Source organism: Mustela lutreola, chromosome 18, assembly GCF_030435805.1.
Source record: "Mustela lutreola isolate mMusLut2 chromosome 18, mMusLut2.pri, whole genome shotgun sequence".
NCBI classification, from domain to species: domain Eukaryota; kingdom Metazoa; phylum Chordata; class Mammalia; order Carnivora; family Mustelidae; genus Mustela; species Mustela lutreola.
In genome coordinates, this window is record NC_081307.1 from 16,720,039 (window position 1) to 16,740,220 (window position 20,182).

The window sequence follows — 20,182 nt, forward strand, 5'->3', positions numbered from 1 at the left end:
CTTCCTTGTGATCTCTGCCTACTTGTGATCTCTGTCTGTCAAATAAATAAATAAAATCTTTAAAAAAAAAAAAAAAGAAAAGAAATAAGAAACTTTGGAGGCTCCTGAGTGGCTCAGTTAGTTAAATATCTGACTTCAGCTCAAGTCATGATCTCAGGGTCCTGGGATTGAGCCCCAAGTCAGATACCCTGCCCAGTGGGGAGTCTAATTCTCCTTCTCCCTCTGCCCCTCCCCCCTATTCATTCTGTCTGTCTCTCTCTCTAATTAACAAAATCCTTAAAAAAAAAAAAAAAGAAATAAGAAACGTTGGCAACAGACAAATTAAGAGTTAACTTTTTAGTTTTCCTGAAGTACATACAGTTCTAGACTATAGAATGCTATATTGATTAAATAATGATTCTCATCTCAAGATGGTGGGATTATAAATGAATATTTACTTCATTTATACTTCCATTTCTCAGATTTTTTTAAATGAAAAATGTCTAACCTTACAATTGGAGTGGGGGGGAAGCATTCCTTTTGGAAAAGAAATCAGGCAGTAAAGATATATTTGCAACTCAGTAAAATTCCTCTCCTTTTCTGAAGTATTAAAACTTCTGTATATACATTTAAAAAAATTTAAGACTTCTCATGAAATCTGAAACTGAGGTCGTTTTTGGATGTTTTTTTATGAAAGAGGCTCGTACTAAAGTTAAGACCTCTGTTTTATGTCATTTTCAAAAAGATAGCACCTCTTGTGCAGGGGCATTGGTTCAATACTCACTCAGAGGAATGAACAGCACTTCCTGAATCACCAATACCTTTTTTCTACAGAACCTCAATTTTCCCTAGAGGCTTCCTCTCCACACATACGCAACACTGACAATACTCAGAGGTTATAAAACCTGACAAATCACAGCTTGAGGTGAAAAAGCTTTAGGACTGAAAAATATCAAGAGGAATTAGAAATGAAAGGTGAATGCAATTATATTCATTCATTTTATAGGTAAATTATGATAGGAAGAAAAGCAAATAGAAATATATTTTTTTAATCTGAAGACTGATTATAACCATTAGCAGTATCATAATGTTGATCTGTTGTACATTAAGAATATCCATTTTCAATGAGATGTTAAATTTAATAAGTTAATGAAGAAATGACTTTGCAGAAAAGGTAATAGGGGAGTTTTTCATTTTGAATTTCATACTTGTGCTTCACTTTCTAGAATACTTTTATTTAGAAGACAGGGGTGTTAGAAAGATAGTTGGTGTAAGTTATTTTCCTTTCACAGACTGGGCAAATAGAAATTGACTAACATAGTCCAGCTTCCGTTTATTCCTTTTCTTAAAAAAAAAAAAAAACACCTTTTCTACAGTGTCTTATAAAGTTTGTCTAACTAATTTAGCCACAAGTATATATCAAAATGTTTCTGGTTCTCAAAATAATTTGATTTTAGAGAAGTATATGGCAACCAGCTGGGTCCTCATTTTTTTTTTCTCCCAACTTTTTCTTTTGAAAATGTTCAAATCTATAGGAAAGTTGCCAGAAAAATCCAGTGAATACCTATTTCCATGGACTGAATTGTATCCCTCCAAAATTTATGTGTTAGAGCCTTCACTCCTAGTACTTCAGAATGTGATTATTTTTGAAGATAGGGCTTTAAGTTAGTGATCATGTTACGTGAAGGCCATTGGGATGGGCCCTAATTGAATCTAACTAGTATAAGAAGAGGAAATTTGGACACACGAAGATACCAAAGGTGCAAATGCACAGGGCCTGTGAAGAGGCAGAAACATGCTAGCCATCTACAAGCCAAGGACAGAAGCCTCAGAAGAAACCAGTCCAGCTGGCACTTTGATCTTGCTCTACAGCCTTCAGAAATGTGAGAAAATAGGTCTCTGTTGTTTAAGCCAGCCAGCTGGTATTATTTTATTATGCAACTCTAGTGAATACCCCTATATGCTTTTCATATAGAACTAATTGTTAACACTTTGCTACATTTGCATGTCCCCTCTCTCTCTCCACACACTCACACAGACGTGCACACGCACTGAATATAAAGCACACATATACATATATACATAAAGCATACATATATACACCTATAAAACCACCTTTCGGCCAGGCCAGAGGAAGGGATGAACTATTTGAGTGTTAACTGCAGGCATCCTGATACTCTTCTCTAAATACTTCAGAGTGGGCACTTCCCAAAAACTAGTACATTTTCTCATATAACCACATCACAAATTTTTACATTCAGGAAATATAAATGAAATATAATATATTTATTAAATATACTATTAAATTTAAATTTTCCCATTTGCCCTAACATAGCTTGGGTTTTTTTTTTTTATTTGTTCATTTGTTTTAAAGATTTTATTTATTTATTTATTTGACAGAGAGAGATACAGCGAGAGTAGGAACATGAGCAGAGTAACTGGAGAGGGAAAGCAGGCTTCCCACCAAGCAGTGAGCCCGATGTGGGGTTCGATCCCAAGACCCCGGAATCATGACCTGAGCCGAAGGCAGACGCTTAATGACAGAGCCACCCAGGCGCCCCCGCTAGGGTTTTTTGTTGTTGTTTTCTCCAACCCAAAATTTAATCAAGGTACACAAATTACATTTAGTTGTCAGGTCTTTTTAATCTAGAATGGTTAGCCTCTTTTTTTTAGGACTCTTATGATATTAATCTTTTTTTATTAAGATTTTATTTATTTATTGACAGAGAGAGAGAGATCACAAGTAGGCAGGAGAGAGGGGGAAGCAGGCTCCCTGCTGAGCAGAGAATCTGATATGGGGCTCGATCCCAGGACCCTGAAATCATGACCTGAGTTGAAGGCAGAGGTTTAACTCACTGAGCCACCCAGGCGCCCCTGATATTAATCTTTTTAAAAAGCAGTTGTTTTGCAAATTATCTCAGTTTGAGTTTGTCTGATAGTTTCTTCATAATTAGATTCAGGTTAAGCATTTCTAAAGCAGGAATACCTGCTCATGTGTCCTTGGTGTGTTGCATCAGGAAGCTTATATCAATTTGTCCTCTTATTGAGGATACTAAATTTGACTATTTGGTTAAAAAGTTATCTTTTAGATTTCATCATTGAAAAGTATTCTTTTATCTTTGTAATTAATAAGCTATTTTTTGGCTGATAATTTGATACCAAGTGACTGTCATGTCCCCCAATAATCCTTCACTCATTGGTTTTAGCTCGTTGATGATCCTTGTCAGAATAAATTTTGATGGTAGTTATCATATGGTAGTTAAAAATACATGTATTAGTTGGAATTTTTCTTCAAAAGAGAACTCTTTTCCCTCTTCCTATTTAAAAACAATCCCCCCAACCCCTCCAGGGGCACCTAGGTGGCTGTCAGTTAAGCCACTGGCTCTTGATTTCAGCTCAGGTCACAATCTCAGGGTCGTGAGACTGAGCCCGATGTCAGGCTCTGCGCTCAGCCAGGAGTCGGCTTGAGATTCTCTCTATCCCTCTTCCTTTGCCTCCTACCCTGTGTGCACTCTTTCTCTTTAAAATAAATAAATCTTAAAATCTTCTTTTTTTGCCAGAGTGGACTCCTTAATATATATACACACACACACACGTATATATATGTGTGTGTGTGTATATTTAATGTAAGTATGATTAATTTATACTTTAATGAATTAAGTATAATTAATATACAAGTTAATATTAGCTGCAGGTGTACAACATAGTGATTCAACAATTCTATACATTACTCAGTGCTCAATGATAAGTATAGTCACCATCTGTCACAAAACATTACTAAATTATTACTGACTATATTCCCTATGCTGTACTTTTTTTTCATCTTTGTGACTTACTTTATAACAAAGAGTTTATATAAGTTAATCCCCTTGATTTGAATTTATTTTATTCCCTTTTTCTTTTTTTTAAAGATTTATTTATCTGAGAAAGAGAGAGCATGCACGTGTTCATGCCCATGCCTGAGAGGAAGGGGAGGGACACAGGGAGAGACTCTTCAAGCAGACCCCCCACTGAGCAAGGAGCCTGATGCAGGTTTCCACATGGGGCTGCCATCTCAGGACCATGAGATCATGACCTGAGTCAAAACCAAGAGTCAGACACTTAACAGGCTGAACTACAGAGGTGCCCCATTTTATTAACTTTTTCTAATATATTTCTGTCATCATTCATTTGGATGTTAAAATTGTCCCAAATTTCACAAGCAAGAGTGTTTTCAAGTTGACTCCTAACTCCTTGGTTTTTGAGCATGCCTTTGTTTTCTGGCACAAGAGATATTTGTTTAAACCAAAACATAATAAATGACAAGTATTCCCATTTTGTTGTTATGCCTCTTAGGGTATCTTTTAATCTAGAAGAATTCCCCCTCTTTGTTTTAAAATCATACTGACATATTGAAGAATCTGGTCTAGTAGCTGTAGTGTTCCATTTGTCTAGTTGTTTCCTCATGGTATCATTTAACTTCCTTTATCACCTGTATTTCCTATAACATGAAAATGAGATGGAAAGATTTCATTAGTTATAGAGTAAACATTTTTGGCATTTTATAAGTTTTACTATACTTTATATTATATCACATTACAAGCCATATACTATTTAGTCACCCTGCTATTAAATTTAATAGTCGCCCTACTATTAAATTGAGATGTTATTTCATCATGTGTGCACAATAAAATGTTTTACCACATTCACAGACCTCGTGTTATTTTTCATCCAAATGAGAGATTATTACCTAATGAGATTTTACTTATTCCAATAAATGTATTTAATAGCTTCTTGAGAATATACTTGTAAATAAAAGAAAATTGCAAGGAGAGGAACACCTGGGTGGCTCAGTCGGTTAAGCGGTTAAGTGGTTGCCTTCTGCTCAGGTCATGATCCCAGGGTCCTGGGATCCAGGCCTGCATCTGGCTCCCTGCCCACTGGGGGGCCTGCTTCTTCCTCTCCCTCTGCTTACTGCTATGCCTACTTGTGCTCTCTATCGCTCTGTCAAATAAATAGATAAAATCTTAAAAAGAAAAGAAAATTGCAAGGACAGGAAAATATCAACACTTTTTAAAAATTAGATTCTAAAATCAGAATTTTCCTTTGGTCTCACCAATTCAATGATTAGATATTCCACAGACCTTTGTCAAGTTCATAAATATAATGTAGAAGGATATTCAAGACAGGAATACTTATAGTTACAAAAATGTAAAAATAATCAAGGGTTCATCAAGAGGGGACTTGCTGAACTTAATGTGGAACATTTAGAGTAAAAATGCCAAGTAGCCATTAAAGCCAATTAAGTAGTTCTCTTTGTAAGCATACAGAATGCTGGGCAAGATTTATTTAGTAAGGAAGGCAAGTTTCAGAACACTGTATATAGTGTAATTCCATTTATGTTTTAAAATTTTTAAATAACTGATTAAACAATTAGAGAATATCTGAAAACATACACAAGGAAATATTACAGGAACATGTAAAGTGATAACTTTGATAAGGTCAGACAAGGATTTTTTTCTTTTAAAAAAATATCCATTTTGAATAAAGATTTTTTTAATTAATTTATTTATTTTCAGAAAAACAGTATTCATTATTTTTTCACCACACCCAGTGCTCCATGCAATCCGTGCCCTCTATAATACCCACCACCTGGTACCCCAAACTTCCCACCCCCACTCCCGCCACTTTGAATAAAGATTTATTGAGGTTAAGACTTACTCCTGAATCTTTAAATTTTTCCAGGTTACTTTTCAAGCATATACTGCATAAAGTCTCTATATCTAACACTTCTCAAATTTTTAAGAATAAAGGACTGTCTTTTGCAGAATTCAGTATTATTCACTGTAAAAAAAGCAAATAAGTTGTATTGAGTTTATATCTGAGCGGGTCAACTTTAAAGCATTCTCTGGCTAATCTATATAACCACAAATACGACTATGAAATTGAAGATCGACCAAAGATCCCTCTTGTTACAGAAAACCTAAAGCCCAGGAATCAGAAAACTTTATAGATCTGAAAACTTGGATTTCACAAAGATAAAAAAAAATCACAATAATAACAACCATAGCAACTACTAGGAACAATTCTCCTGATAAATAGGAGAGGTAAGAAGCAGACTACTATAAAAATGATTGTACCTCCTCAGAGGAATAGTTTGTATTGAATGACCACCATCATCAACAACAAAAAATTAGTTAATTTAACTGATTTAGAAATTCAATTTAGTAGCACACCTCTGGTTAAATGAAGGTTCTGATTTTTTAAAAAATTATCTGCAGAGAGCATTCATACACACACACACACACATACACATACACAATTTGTTGTTTATTTTGTTTTTCTGATTTATTCTCTTTTTGAGATTCCCTAATTTAAGATTATACACACACGCATGCACACACACACACACACACACACACACGTACTGACTGATAGCTCTTCAATTTCAGGAGACTATGCTTTCCGGTTTATACATTCTGGTAAATGACATGTTCGGTTAGCCTGCAGGAACTACTAGTTCTTTGTGTTTCCCAGCAACAGTCTGTCCCCTTCTCTTTGGGAAGCACTTAATGAGCCATGTACTCCTGGAAGTGAAAAGAGAGCACACAAGGGCTCTGGTTCTGCTGACAGAGTAGTTTCCACTGGTCCTGCTCCTACGGTTTTTGGTTTTCACATTGTATTCACTTCACCTTTAATTATAGAAAGTGAGACTGGTTTCTTTGTTTCCTTTTGATTTTGGTCATCTTCCCCAAATTAACTTAAGGCTCTATCTCTAAAATACAAAGCTAATATCCAGTCAAGTCAGAAATATGGGGGTAAGCTTTTTTTTTTTCTTCTTACAGATAATCTTACAGATATTGTTGAGATATTCAGCAAGACCTACACCTACATTCTAAGACTGCGGATTTAATCATATTGTTAAAACAACAACAACAACAACAACTGAACAACTAGGTGATCTTTGGTCATCTTCAGATACAGCTAAAAAAGGATCTTCCTTGCTTGTAGATAAGATCCTTAAAGCTAGCAACAGACAAAACTGTACCCTTCTTTTATGTTATACCAGCTCAGTGGCATAGAGACCCAATGACCCCAAGCTGTCCAAGAATTGTGATGTTCAAGGACACTGTAATGGCTCAGGCCACCTCCCGGCACTTTCCCAAAGAAGTTTTGCTAAAGCATCTCTCCTCTCAGATTTCAGCACACAACCGGAAAGTGACCTCACGAACATTCCCTCCATCCATATTTATGTAAGTTCTCTGTGGTTTAATTTAATAGAATTCACCTCCCTATCCAATCTAATTTTAACACAAAAACAAATACATTTCTACTTCAAGTAAAGGAACGGTAATATGCCTATGCTTTGCTTATCTCCATGGGCTATTGCATTGTATTCTATCATAAGGAAGCTAGTCTTTTGGGGAATACACAGAAATTATAATAGAGCAATTAGACAGCTCAATAAAATAAAAAGGAATTTAATTCAATCAACTGAACAAGAAGAATAATCACATTAAATACAGTACTAGTGTATGGTGTGTGGAATATTATCCCAGTAATTACAAGCCTCTTGATACACCACAAAGCACATCAAGTTAAGATACTTCAACTTAGCTAACTGATTGGCAAGAAATGTATGAAACAAACATTCCCTCAGTCATTTCTATTTTGACCTCATAATAATCTATATTTCTACTTTACTTTCTTTCTGTCTTCCTTGGTAGCTTACTATTTAACTTCTAATATAATAACTTCTATTCTCAGAACATTTCCGAAGTGTGCCTTTCTAAAGCAAATACCTCAGGTGGCACAACTAGTGGCTAGTGATACCCTCTTCACCCTGCACAATGATCCCATGAACTATGTCATCCTAAAACTCACCTCCCTGACTGCTTTGTCCCTCGAGGCCTTATTTTCTCTTTAATCCTTTTGTTGCCTCTCTGTCTTCAATGGCTTCTCTTGTAGGTTTTACCCCAAAAGATGTATCTTCTTTCTGTGGACTTGACCTTGGTCATCCCATAGTTACCTTGTATGCAAGTGAAACGCCAAGCAAATCTCAAACCCCCACCTGTTTGCCTCCCCTCGACCTTTTTTCCCATTCTCAGCTATTTCTAATGATGTCTTTTTTTTTTTTCTAAGAATTTATTTTCTTATTTGACAGAAAGAGTATAAGCAGGGGGAATGGCAGGCAGCGGGAAAGGGAGGAGGAGAAGGAGGCTTCCTATGGAGCAGGGAGCCCCATGTGAGGCTCAATCCCAGCATCCCAAGATCATGACCTGAACTGAAGGCGACACTTAACCAACTGAGCCACCCAGGTGCACCGCAAATGATAAGTCTTGAAATCATCTAGAACTGAACATATCCCAAATGCAGCCCACACTTTATTCTCTCTCTCTCTCACTCTGCCATATTCTACCACAGAGTCAAGAAGACTCAAATCTTTAGGACCACAGTTGAGATTTTGCCCTTGAAACCTCTAAACCGCCCCCCTCTCTCTCAGCTCCTGCTTCACCTGCACCATTCCCTTTGTTTATTCAGGTTCATAAAACCTGTTGAAAAATCCACTGTGATAATCCTTGAATTCCTCCACTAAATTTGAGATTTTCATCCTTTAAGTCTAGTATTCAAACTCTAGCCTCCTTTATCTGAGCCCTAACTTCTTCACTTAACTTTAAGGTTTGGCTTTCTAAATTTTTAAAAAATTTACAACAAAAATAATTTCAAATGCACAGTTTTACTTGTATTTAAAATTGATGTAAGAAGTTTTTTTTTAATGCTTGTGTTTCATTATAAAAACTAGCACAGTTTTTGTTTTTGTTTTTTCAAGACTGTATTTATTTATTTGACAGACATGGCAAAAGAGGGAATACAAGCCAGGGGAGTGGGAGAGGGAGAAGCAGGGTTCCCACCAAGCAGAGAGCCTAATGAGGGGCTCGATTTCAGAGCCCTGGGATCATGACTAGAGCTGAAGGCAGACACTTAACAACTGAGCCACCCAGGTGCCCCTAGAAGAGTTTTGGATTTGAAAAAGAGCAAGGGCTAGGATGCCGGGGTGTGCAGTCAGTTAAGCCTCTAACTCTTAGCTTCAGCTCAGGTCACAGTCTCAGGGTGCTGAGATCAAGCCCTGAGTCAGGCTCTCTGCTCAGTGTGGAATCTGCCTAAGTTTCTCTCTCCCTCTCCCTCTGCCCATGCCCCACACATGCACGTATGCATGCTCTCTCTCACTCTCTCTCTCTCTCTAATAAATAAATCTTTGAAAAAGAGCAAGGGCTAGAACAATTATTTTATGTATGCACATAAATGAAAGAAAAAATAAGTGTTATTTATTTCAACCACCAGATTGATCATATTTGTCCTATGAGCTTTAAATTTGTTTGTACTATGAACATGTACAATGTAAACTCCATAAGAGTACGTGCTTTATCTCCAGTGACTACCTAAGTGCCAGGCATTTGGTAGGTACTCAGTAAATATTTGCCGAGTCCAAAATTATAAACTGCAACAGCTACAAGCAGGTATAAAGTAATTTTCCCTTCCATCTCTCCAAATACTTAGTTTCTATCCCCAGAGGCAATTACCACTTTAGCATTTTCTTTTGTATTTTTTTGGAGGTATTGTTAAGTCCGATCAGCATGTCTGCATTTATGCAGACAGGCAGATATATGAGTTTTTGTGTGTATGTGTGTGTGTGTATACACACCATAACTATCTTTTTTCTCAAATGGGAACAATCTATACAAATTTATCTTACCTTTTTAATTTATATATTTTAGGGGTCATTTCTTTTTGGAAAACTCTCTCATCTTTATAAAGATGACATAGTAGTCCTCAAATGAACATGTACTCAATTGATTTGATCAGTCTGTTATTGGGAGCATTTGGGCTACCAGGATTTTGTGATTTTTAAACAATTCTTGTAGGGATCTCATTGCTTCTATGTGCCAGTATACGGAGGATAATGTCCTAGAAGTAGAATTGCTACACCAGATTAAATGCATTTAAAATTCTCATTGATATTGGCAAATTTCCTTTCATAGACATACCAATTTATATTTCCACCAAAATGGTGTATAAGAGTACCATTTTCCTTCATAGTGGCCAAGACAAGACCATGAATTTTTTTTCTTCTCTTTTTTTTTAATGTTTCTATCATCTGAGTTTTTTTATTGTTTTGTTTTTTTAATTCCAGTGTATGGGGCACCTAGGTGGTTCAGTTGGTTGAGCCTCTGTGGGGAGTCTGCTTCTCCCTCTCCCTCTGCCTCTCGCCCTGCTTGTGGTCTCTTTTTCTCTGCCAAATAAATAAATAAAAATCTTTTTTTAAAAATCTGTTTTTTGGTTTGTCTCTCTCTTTTCCTTTCTTTGTTTTATTTCTTAAATTCCACATGTGATCAGAATCATACGGTGTTTGTCTTTCTCTGACTGGCTTATTTCACTTAACATTACACTCTCTAGATCCACCTGTGTTGCAAATGGCAAGATTTCACTCTTATTTACGGCTAATATTCCTTTATATATATATATATGTATATATATATACATATATATATATATAGCCACATCTTTATCCACTCATCTAACAAGATCATCAGATTTTGAGATCATTTACACGTATGAGTTGAAAAATAGTATCACATTATAACTTTCACATCCTTTTTAAATATAAATAAAATATGTTCTTTTTACGAGTCCTTACCTTTTATAGACATCTATGGAAACACTTATGAATGTAATTGTATAACAGCTGAGATTTTCAGCAAAATAATGAGAAGAGGGGAAACAGATATGAGTATAGAAGAAACAAGATTATTCACAAAGGTGGTTGAAGGGTACAGGAAGATTGCTTATGTTTCCTTTCAATTTTTGTGTATGTCTGCAATTTGTCATAACAAAGTATTTTTAATGTGCATACAAATTTGATAAAATAATTGTCTTCTTTTTCCTGATACCAGAATAAAATTATGTGATGTTCAAATTCAAAAAAGAAAAAGAAACGTAAATAATATATAATATATGTTAATATGTTAACAGACATATCGAATCAATTATTCCCACATTTTAGGGGCACCTGGGTAGCTCAGTCAGTTAAGTGTCTGCTTTGGGCTCAGGTCATAATCCCAGGGTCCTGGGATAGAACCCCAGATTGGGCTCCCTGCTCAGCGGGGAGCCTGCTTCTCTCTCTCCCTCTGCTGCTCCCCCTGCTTGTGCTCTCTCACTCCCTCAGTCAAATAATAAATAAAATCTTTAAAACAAATTATTCTCACATTTTAAAGACACCTGTCTTTTCATTTCTATGAATTGCCAGGAATGCTATACATCATCAACGTTATTTTTACTGTTTTCTATTCTACTGCAATTTAAGTCGGTACCTTTTTCTCACTTTCCCACCTTACTGGCTTTGCATTTGCAATCCTCTTCCTGAAACGCTTGTTAGCAGCATTGCCTTGTGTCTGAACTGGGAATCCTAATTCCGTATACATAGAGTATCTCCAGGTGGTGGTGCAACTTGTACCAGATTATTTCTAGGTAGACAAACTGGGTGAACAGAAACAGAGATTAGACTTCTCATTGCAATAACGTTCATACTTTTGGATTTTATACAATGCTTATATGTAACCTATACAGGAGCAAACACACACATTAACACACACTTGTTAATAATTCCCATTCTTGTTTTTTAGGTATAGCTTAAGTGTAATTTTGAGCTGAAGGTTATTTATCTTTACTATAATTAACACTCATGAAAACTAACTATATACGCATAATATATTCTTTGAATTCTGCCAACATGCCTAGCACATTCCTTAATCAATATAGGTACTCAAAAACTGTTTAATTCACTTAGCAAACATTTATTGAGCTGCTGTTCTGGGAAAGTATCTTGGTAATCACTGGCAATAGGATTTATAGTCATAATCCTTGCCCTTAGAGATCCCAGTTAATGACGAAAATAAACACAGAGATAAATAACTTTAATAGGTGCAATTGAGACATGCAAAGAAAGAAAATACTAAACACGAAGCAATTATCTATCTCAGCAATTTCCAAAGATTGAGTCAAGTAGCCCCTTCTCGTGATAATTTTAGTTGGTCACCAGAAACACTTTTTTATTAGATAATGATTTACTGCAAAAAATATATTACAAAAACCCATAATTTGTGAAGATTAATCTGGTATGAGGTTACAGTAGACAGTTAATTTTAAGAAGTCAGTCACAGCAAAGAAAAATTAAGTAAATAAGAGTTTAGAGAGAACATAGCTCTTGCAACACTAGCGAAGCAGAGTTAAGGATGGTGTTTGACAAATGTTGATTGATCACTCGCCAGCCAGAAACATGCTGCATTCATAATGATGATCATAATTAAATATTAGAATATTTTCCTTTTTTGAAGTAATAGTGAAGTTTATTGACCTACCTGACCTTGTAAATTTTCGATTTGAGTGGGGAAAACAAATGCCAGGTTAATAATTGCCATTTATGAGAGATGCTATGAAAGAGGACTCCAAATGAGCATTTGTGGCAGAACAGTTAGGGGTGGGAGATAAGGGCAGAGAAGACTTCCTTCAGCATGTGATGTTAAATTTGGCTCTCAAGAATTAAATAGGGGTTCCTAGGCACTACACAAAGAAAGCTTCAGTGAAAGTTCCTAAGGAAGGGTATAAAAAAGTCTAGTGTGCTTGGGTACAGGGAATTCTCCAATCCCACAAACAGTGACAGAAGAGTGCCTATGTTTCCACAGCCCTGCCAAGGGTAATTGTCAAAGATTTGGATTTTTGTCGGTCTCATGGGTAAGAAATGGTATGTCAATAGAGTTAGGTTCCATTTCCCTTATTATGAATCTCTTTTCTTAAGTTTAAGAACTATTTACATTTCTTTCTCCAGAAACATATTATTGGCACATTTTTCTATTTAAGTAAATTCATCTTTTGTCTACAATGTGAAGTATGCATTTTCTAATTTGACACATACCTTTCATTTTTATTATTTTAATTTTTTAGTGATGAAGAAAGTTTCTATTATTTTTTAACCCAAATCAATCTGTATTTTATGTTGTTTTTGAGGTTAGTGTCATATTGAGGAGTGTTGTAAAATCCAAGATTACAACCTATTCTGTGTCTTCTTTTAGTACTTCATTTGATCAGTTTTCAAGTGTAAATACATGATCATTGGGATTTATTTTGGCACAAAGTGTGAGGTATGGATACCATTAGATCTTTCTTGAATTATTTCCACTTGTTGCAACACCATTTGTTGAAAAATCTATCTTTTCCCAATTGATTTGAATGTTGCCTGAATGCTGCCTTTATCCAATACCAGATTCTTGTATTTGAGTCCTTTACTGGATCCATTCTTTTTTCTTTTCTTTTTTTTTTTTTTAATTTAAGATTTTATTTATTTATTTGAAAGAGAGAGAGAGAGAGCAACAAGCAGGGTGAGGGGCAGAGGGCGAAGCAGGTCCACCGAGTGGAGTGCCAGACACGGGACCTGATTCCGGGACTCGGGAATCACGACTTGAACCAAAGGCAGATGTTTAACTGACTGAGCTACCCAGGTATGAGTCTATATATTCCTGCACTAGTAATGCCATGATTTAATTACTACTGTTTATATTGTTTTGTTATCTTGTAGGGCACTCACGTGCATAGAGTATTCATCTGCTTTAGAATTTTTCTAGTTTTTCTTATTTAAAAAATTTTCTTACACATCTTAAAATTGGCTTTCTGCTTTAAAATTTCTTCTTTTAATTAAAATGTGTACTGAGAATTAGATTGAAGGAAATGAGGGAAGGAGCCAGGGAACTATTTTAGGGAGAACATTCTAGGCCAAAGAGATAGTGTGTGTCAGGGCCTAGTGTGTCTGATGCGTTGGAAGAATGTGGAGACTGGTATATTGCTGCAGCAGAGAGAATGAGTTGAGTAAAGATCAAAGAAAAGATCAGAGAGGTCATGGTGGTTGGGGTATGGAATGTGAGGGATAAAGTCACACCGGTCCTTATAGATCATTATAAGGATTTTGGCTTCTAGTCTGAATAGGATGAAAAGTTCCTGGCAGATTTAGAACATACGACGCAGAGTAGAGCAGAGAAGTATCATATGCAAAATTTTTAAATTTTTGGTATCTGTTAAGTGTCCAGCCCGTTCAATTCTAGATATCCATCTGAAAGAGACGCAAACATACACAGGGAAAACAAGAAAAAGAAAAAGCAATCTACAAAGATATTTATTGCAGCATTGTTTGCTAGAGTGAAAATCTGACAACTGAAATAACACAATAGGGAAACAGTTATAAAAAAAATTCCATACTATCGACACACTATAGAACACTAAGAACTAAGAAGCTGTTACACGCACGGAGTAGGTTTGAAAGCATGGAAAAAATAATGATAGAGCTATTATCTCAAGGGCAAAGTGGCATAATGAGGGGAGAGCAGGCTCATCTTCTGGAGATGCTCATGGATGTGTTTGTGGATGAAGGGATGTGACATCTGGGATCTGGCTTAGGCTCCTCCAACAGGCAGAAGCAGGTGTATGGATGAAATAAAACTAGCAGTGAGTGGGCACTTACTGAGGTTAAGTTGCTGGCATAAGAGGATTAATTTTATTTTTCTCTCTACTTTGAATATGTTTGGAAAATTCCATAAAAGTAAAAAAAAAAAAAAAAAGAATTTAAAAAGAGTATCAATTCATTAAGGATTAAAATGTCAGTGAAGAGGCACCTGGTGGCTCAGTTAAGCATCTGCCTTTGGCTCAGGTCATCAACCTGGAGACCCAGGATCAAGACCCCATCAGGCTTCCTGCTCAGCAGGGGAGTCAGCTTCTTCCTGCCCCTCTGCTGCTCCCCACTGCTTGTGCTCTCTCCCTCCTCACTCACTCTCCCTCTCAAATAAATAAATAATATCTTTTAAAAAAATAAATAAAACATCATTGAAACATAAAAGTCAAGAAATAATTCCATAAAAGCCTTAACTGTTTTCTGTACATTTAAGGCAGGTTCTTATGAGGAAGATAGATTTGTAATAAGTGTTTGGATATAGGAGACAATCGATGTTTTGAGAATTAAATGAGATGATACATGTAAATTGTTTAGCCCAGGATTTGCAATACATATAAATCCAGAAGATTTTCTGGAAGTCGCTTTTATCACTCAAAATGTATCTCAGTAATCTTTTTCACCTATCTTCCCACCTACCTATCCATCTCCTGGGTAACAGTCACATGATGTTTATTTATTTGGCTCTTCCCCATTGACATTTTCCCCTCTTGTAACTACCTTACAATGAATGTCTTCTAACACGTTTGTGCACCTGTTCAATTATCGCCATGGGGTAAGCCCCAGAAGTGGACTTGCTGGATTTAAACCAATGCATTTAAATAGATTTTTCCACCTTACCCTATAAAGAGATTGTACTCAAATACATTATCTCCAAGTAATTATGAGAGAGTCTGTTTCCCCACAACCTTGGCAAGAGGTGCTATAAATATTTGTACATGTAAAAAAATAAAACATTGGCTTCTTAATGCCTGAATAGGTATTCCAGCATTATTAGTGAGGGTAAATGTATATTTATGTGTCTATTTTTGTTTCTGTCATTGAAAAATACTTTTCCACCTTTTTTTTGTTTTGTTTTACTTATTTTTCTATTGGATTCTTTGTCTTTATTGATTTGTTGGAGCTCTCTATATTACGATTATTAATACTTTGTCGTATGTGTTGGAAACTATTTTCCCTAGTTTGCCATTTGTTTTTATGTAGTTTTAAATATTTTAACCTTTATTTTATGGAATCCAGGATTTACGGCTTGCTTAGAAAAGCCTTCCTATTCCAAAATTATAAAGCTATTTTTTTTTCTGTAGTCTCTCACACTCTTGGATTAATTTGTTTGCATTTGTAGCTGTAATCCATCTGGACTTCATTACTGAGTTTGAGGTAAGGATACGCATTTTATTCCTAAATGCAGAGCCAACTGTTCTAGACTGCTTACTGAATAATTTATTGTTTATATCCAACTGGGAGTGACCATCTCATTATTATTATTTTTTGGATACTATGTATCGGCTCTTTTCACACCTTTGTTATTCCACATACACTTTAGGACCATTTGTTGTGTTTCAAGAATATCCTGAAAGGACTACATTTGAAATTACTTTAGGTATTAGGTGAGAACTGCCATTTGTGCGGCATAGTGTGTCTTCCCTCTTCTAAGATATTTAGATAAACTTTCTCATTAACTTCTCCATACGTCTTTCAGTTCCTGTTAATTCCTATATATTGTATGATTTTGAGGGTTCTTTATATTTATATACATATATGTATATACATATACATATATATATATATATATATATATTTAATTTTATCTATTTATTTCAGAGAGAGAGAGCGAGCGAGCGACAGAGAGCATAGGTGGGGAGGAGAGGGAAAAACAGGAGCCTGATGTTGGACTCATCCCAGGACCCTGGGATCATGACCCAAGCCGAAGGTAGATGCTCATCTGACTGAGCCATCCAGGCAACCCTTGAGGGTTTGTTTCCTTTCAATGATATTATTTTTGCCTTACATTATTTTAGATATTGCTACATTATTTTACATATTGCTAATGTTACATTTATAACATACAATGGATCTTTGCATGTGTGCGTACAGACACACACACACACACACACACGCAAATGAGTTTAGTAATAGAGTGCTAAGGGGCACCTGAGTGGCTCAGTGGGTTAAAGTCTCTGCCTTTGGCTCGGGTCATGATCCCAGGGTCCCGGGATCGAGCCCCGCATCGGGCTTTCTGCTCGTCGGGGAGCCTGCTTCCTCCTCTCTCTCTGCCTGCTTTTCTGCCTGCTTGTGATCTCTGTCTGTCAAATAAATAAATAAAATCTTTAAAAAAAATAATAGAGTACTAAGATGTGCGATGGATATGAACCTACGAACCTTTGGGTGCATCATGCTATTTCCACATGTTTCAGGATTCTGTGGCCCAACACTTACCCTCCCAGATAAGTGAAATCAATGCATGTGTCCACCAAAAAAATGTGTATACAAACATTTATAGCGGTTTTTTTCACAAGAGGTAAAAATCAGAAACAATCCAAAATGTCTACCACTAGGAGAATAGATAAATTGTGATTTGTTTATGCTGTGGGGTATTACACAGCAAACCAACAATAATAAAACAACTACTGATACAAGAAACAGCATGGAAAAATCTCATGAATATGAGTAGAATGCCATCACTCTACTTAGTGAAGTTCGGGAAGCAGCAAACTAATCTTGTAATAAAACTCAGGACAGTGGATACTTTGGGAGAGGTTAGGTATTGTCTAGGAAGGTGGGCCAATGACCTTGGGGTATAACGGAAATTTTTTTACTCTAAAAGTAACTCATTGAATCACTGGTACATAAATGTGTAAAAGATAATTGAGTTACACGCTTAAGGTTTGTTAAGTGTACTCAACATAAATTTTACCTACATTTTTTAAAAGTAAGCTTCCTAATAGGGTTGTGCCTATCCAGTCAGTAAAATAAAAATCAAACTGGGGGGAAAAAAAAAAGAAAGAGAAAATAGTTGTCTGACCTGCCTCAAAAATCTGCTCTTGACCATAAGACTCATTCTAAGCCCCTATGCTTCGGTCTGCTTTATCTGGATAGCCCCCAATATTCGATGCAGCGTGTTCCTGGAGGATCTTTCCTCCTACACCTGCTGCTCCTTATGTGTCCTATATTTCTCTTCGTGACATTTCTATCTCCTAGTCTCCCAAGCTAAAAGTTACAGCATCATGTTTTACGCCCTATAATAACTGAACATCATCTCATATAAATCTCTTTTCCCCTTTTTACTAACACTATCTTCGAATGGACTAAAAAATAGCCTTCTGATGGGATATTCCCCACACAATCTCTGGTCCTAGTGTAGTTTGCAAAATGTTCTCAGTTTAATTTTCTAAAACGGTGCTCTCTGTGTTGAAGGAAGTATTCTATAGCTGTACCATCTAATGTGTTAGCCACAAGTACTGGGCACTTGAAATGTGGCCAGTTTGGCTGGAAAACTAAATTATTAATTTCATTTCACTTCAATTAATTTAACCATAAAGAGCCAAATGTGGCTAGTGTCCAGTGGGTTGGACAATGCAGTTCTGAAGGCACAGCTCCACAGATGGGATTAGATGTTACACCTTCACTGACTGGACCTGAGAAGTTCCTGAACCAATATCAGTTCAATTATCCCTCATAGTCAAAAACAAACAAGTTATTCAGCCTAATACACTTCTCTAAGCTGGGTTTGTTCTTCTAACATGGCTGCAGTCATCGAGGAAGAATGCTTTTTAATTCAAGAGCTCTTCTCAGGGACACCTGGGTGGCTCAGTTGGTTAAGCGTATACCTTTGGCTCAGGTCATGATCCCGGGATTCTGGGATTGAGGCCCTCATCTGGCTCCTTGGTAAGCCAGAGCCTGCTTCTCCCTCTGCCTGCCACTCCCACTGCTGTGCTCTCTCTCTCTGACAAAAAAATAAATCTTAAAAATTAAAAAAAAAAAAAAGAGCTCTTCTCACCAGTGACCATAAATGCTAGATTATTTTTAAGTTGTCTGACTCTGTTCTACAGGTGTCCCAAAGGTTTCTACTTACCACCCCCATTTAAAAAGCATTTTATTGCAGCCTCCAATCCAAATGACAGATACTATGTGTGACTGAAGCCAGGCTATATTGTCTATTACATATACAGACAAGCAGAAATTATAAACTTAATTGGATCCAATCAAAACTTGGGTGATTCATTTATGGTATACCAATAGGATATTACTATACAGCTATTAAAATGATTTAGATTTGTACTGACACAGAAAGATATTTATATCAAATTATAATATAAAATCAGCAGGATATCAAATACTAAACATCCCAATCCTAATTTATTTTTAATATGAAAATATGTAGACATTGACAGAGGAATAAATTGAAAGGAAATACATTAAAATATTAACAGCAGTAGTTTATCTCCAGGTGGTAGAATTTGTAGTCAATCAAAATTTTCTATGCTAATTGATATTAACACTCTTTAAAAATGAAAACAGCATATTCAAATCCAGCAGCATATTTCCAGACCAGATGTAATTTCTGAGTTAGTAACCATTATCTGCAAAATCCATACATCGCTGCAATAATAGGCAAACAGAAATCCCAAGGTTAGCTTTTTAAATTATTCAACAATAGGTCTCTACTGATGGAGATTCTGGAAAAGACTCCATATATGTCCCCAAACAATGTCAAGTGTAATTCTACGGTGGGAGCAGTATTCTAATAAATGTTTACCAATTCCCAAAATTGGAAGTGTCCATCTATTCAAAGATTTAAATTGAAAAGAGGAAAGGAAAACTAATTATTAAAAGGGGGATTAAAAAATAATGTCACAATGGAGATGACTTTTCTAAACACAGCACATAACCCAGACACTATAGAAGACTCAGCTACATGACAAAAACTACAAAAAGCAGTATCAAAACAAATGACTGAGAAGTCTGCAACTAATACCATCCAGGAGAAATTTCCTTAATACCTAGGTATTTTCTATAAATCCAGAGAACAGAGAATAAAAATATACATGAGATATAAATAAAAACTCAAAATAGTCATTATTTTGGGAAAGGAGAAAAAGAAAATTAGAAGCTGGTAGATCGTTTCTAAGGTACTTGTAAGCTTTTTTTTTCTTTCAATTAAGTGATGGGTTCACAAGTGTTTGATTATTCTATAATCACTCTGTGTGGATATGTGTGTGTGTGTAGTCTATCTATCTACACGTGTATATTCTGTATGTATATTTCCAAAAAAAAACTAATTGTTAAATAAGATTTGATTTCCCTATGAGTCAGAGTAAAGAGAAAAAAACAATTTTGAGTGAAAATGTATGTTGATATTTCTGTGGAGAACTATGACATACATAAAAATTATAAGGTACTTACTTTTGACCCAATATTTCTACCTCTAGGAAACTTAAATATATACTTGAACGTGTATTATATGAAATTACATTATACAAGGCTATTTATTGTAACATCATGAGTTACAGTAACAAATTATTGACAGGGAGCCTAGTATATAAAACACAGTAGTATATTCTTAATACACATGCAGCTGTAACAAAGAATAAAGAAAAAAAAGAAGACAGATAAAGGAATTTCATGATATATTATTTTGTGAAAAACTATGCGGAAAAATATGCTATAATTAGT

At 35.7% G+C, this 20,182-nt stretch overlaps 1 protein-coding gene across 5 annotated transcripts in view; it reads right to left on the bottom strand.

Annotated features, from left to right (window-relative positions):
- Positions 1-19: 19 nt before the first annotated feature.
- The window catches only part of TRIML2 (tripartite motif family like 2), a 65,157-nt gene continuing 44,994 nt past the window's right edge, over positions 20-20,182 (bottom strand). For 2 of the 5 annotated variants that reach the window (XR_009349619.1, XR_009349617.1), the window contains 3 exons: positions 11,347-11,493; positions 7,843-7,987; positions 5,714-5,802 (listed from right to left, as the gene is read on the bottom strand). Coding sequence is in view for 2 of the 5 variants with exons in the window: in XM_059155956.1 (XP_059011939.1) it covers positions 11,389-11,493 (105 nt within the window). In the remaining 3 variants the exon portion in view is untranslated. Of the gene's footprint in view, positions 4,460-5,675; positions 5,803-7,842; positions 7,988-11,346; positions 11,494-20,182 lie in introns of those variants that run through there. The other 3 variants (XR_009349618.1, XM_059155956.1, XM_059155958.1) reach the window with 2 other exon arrangements.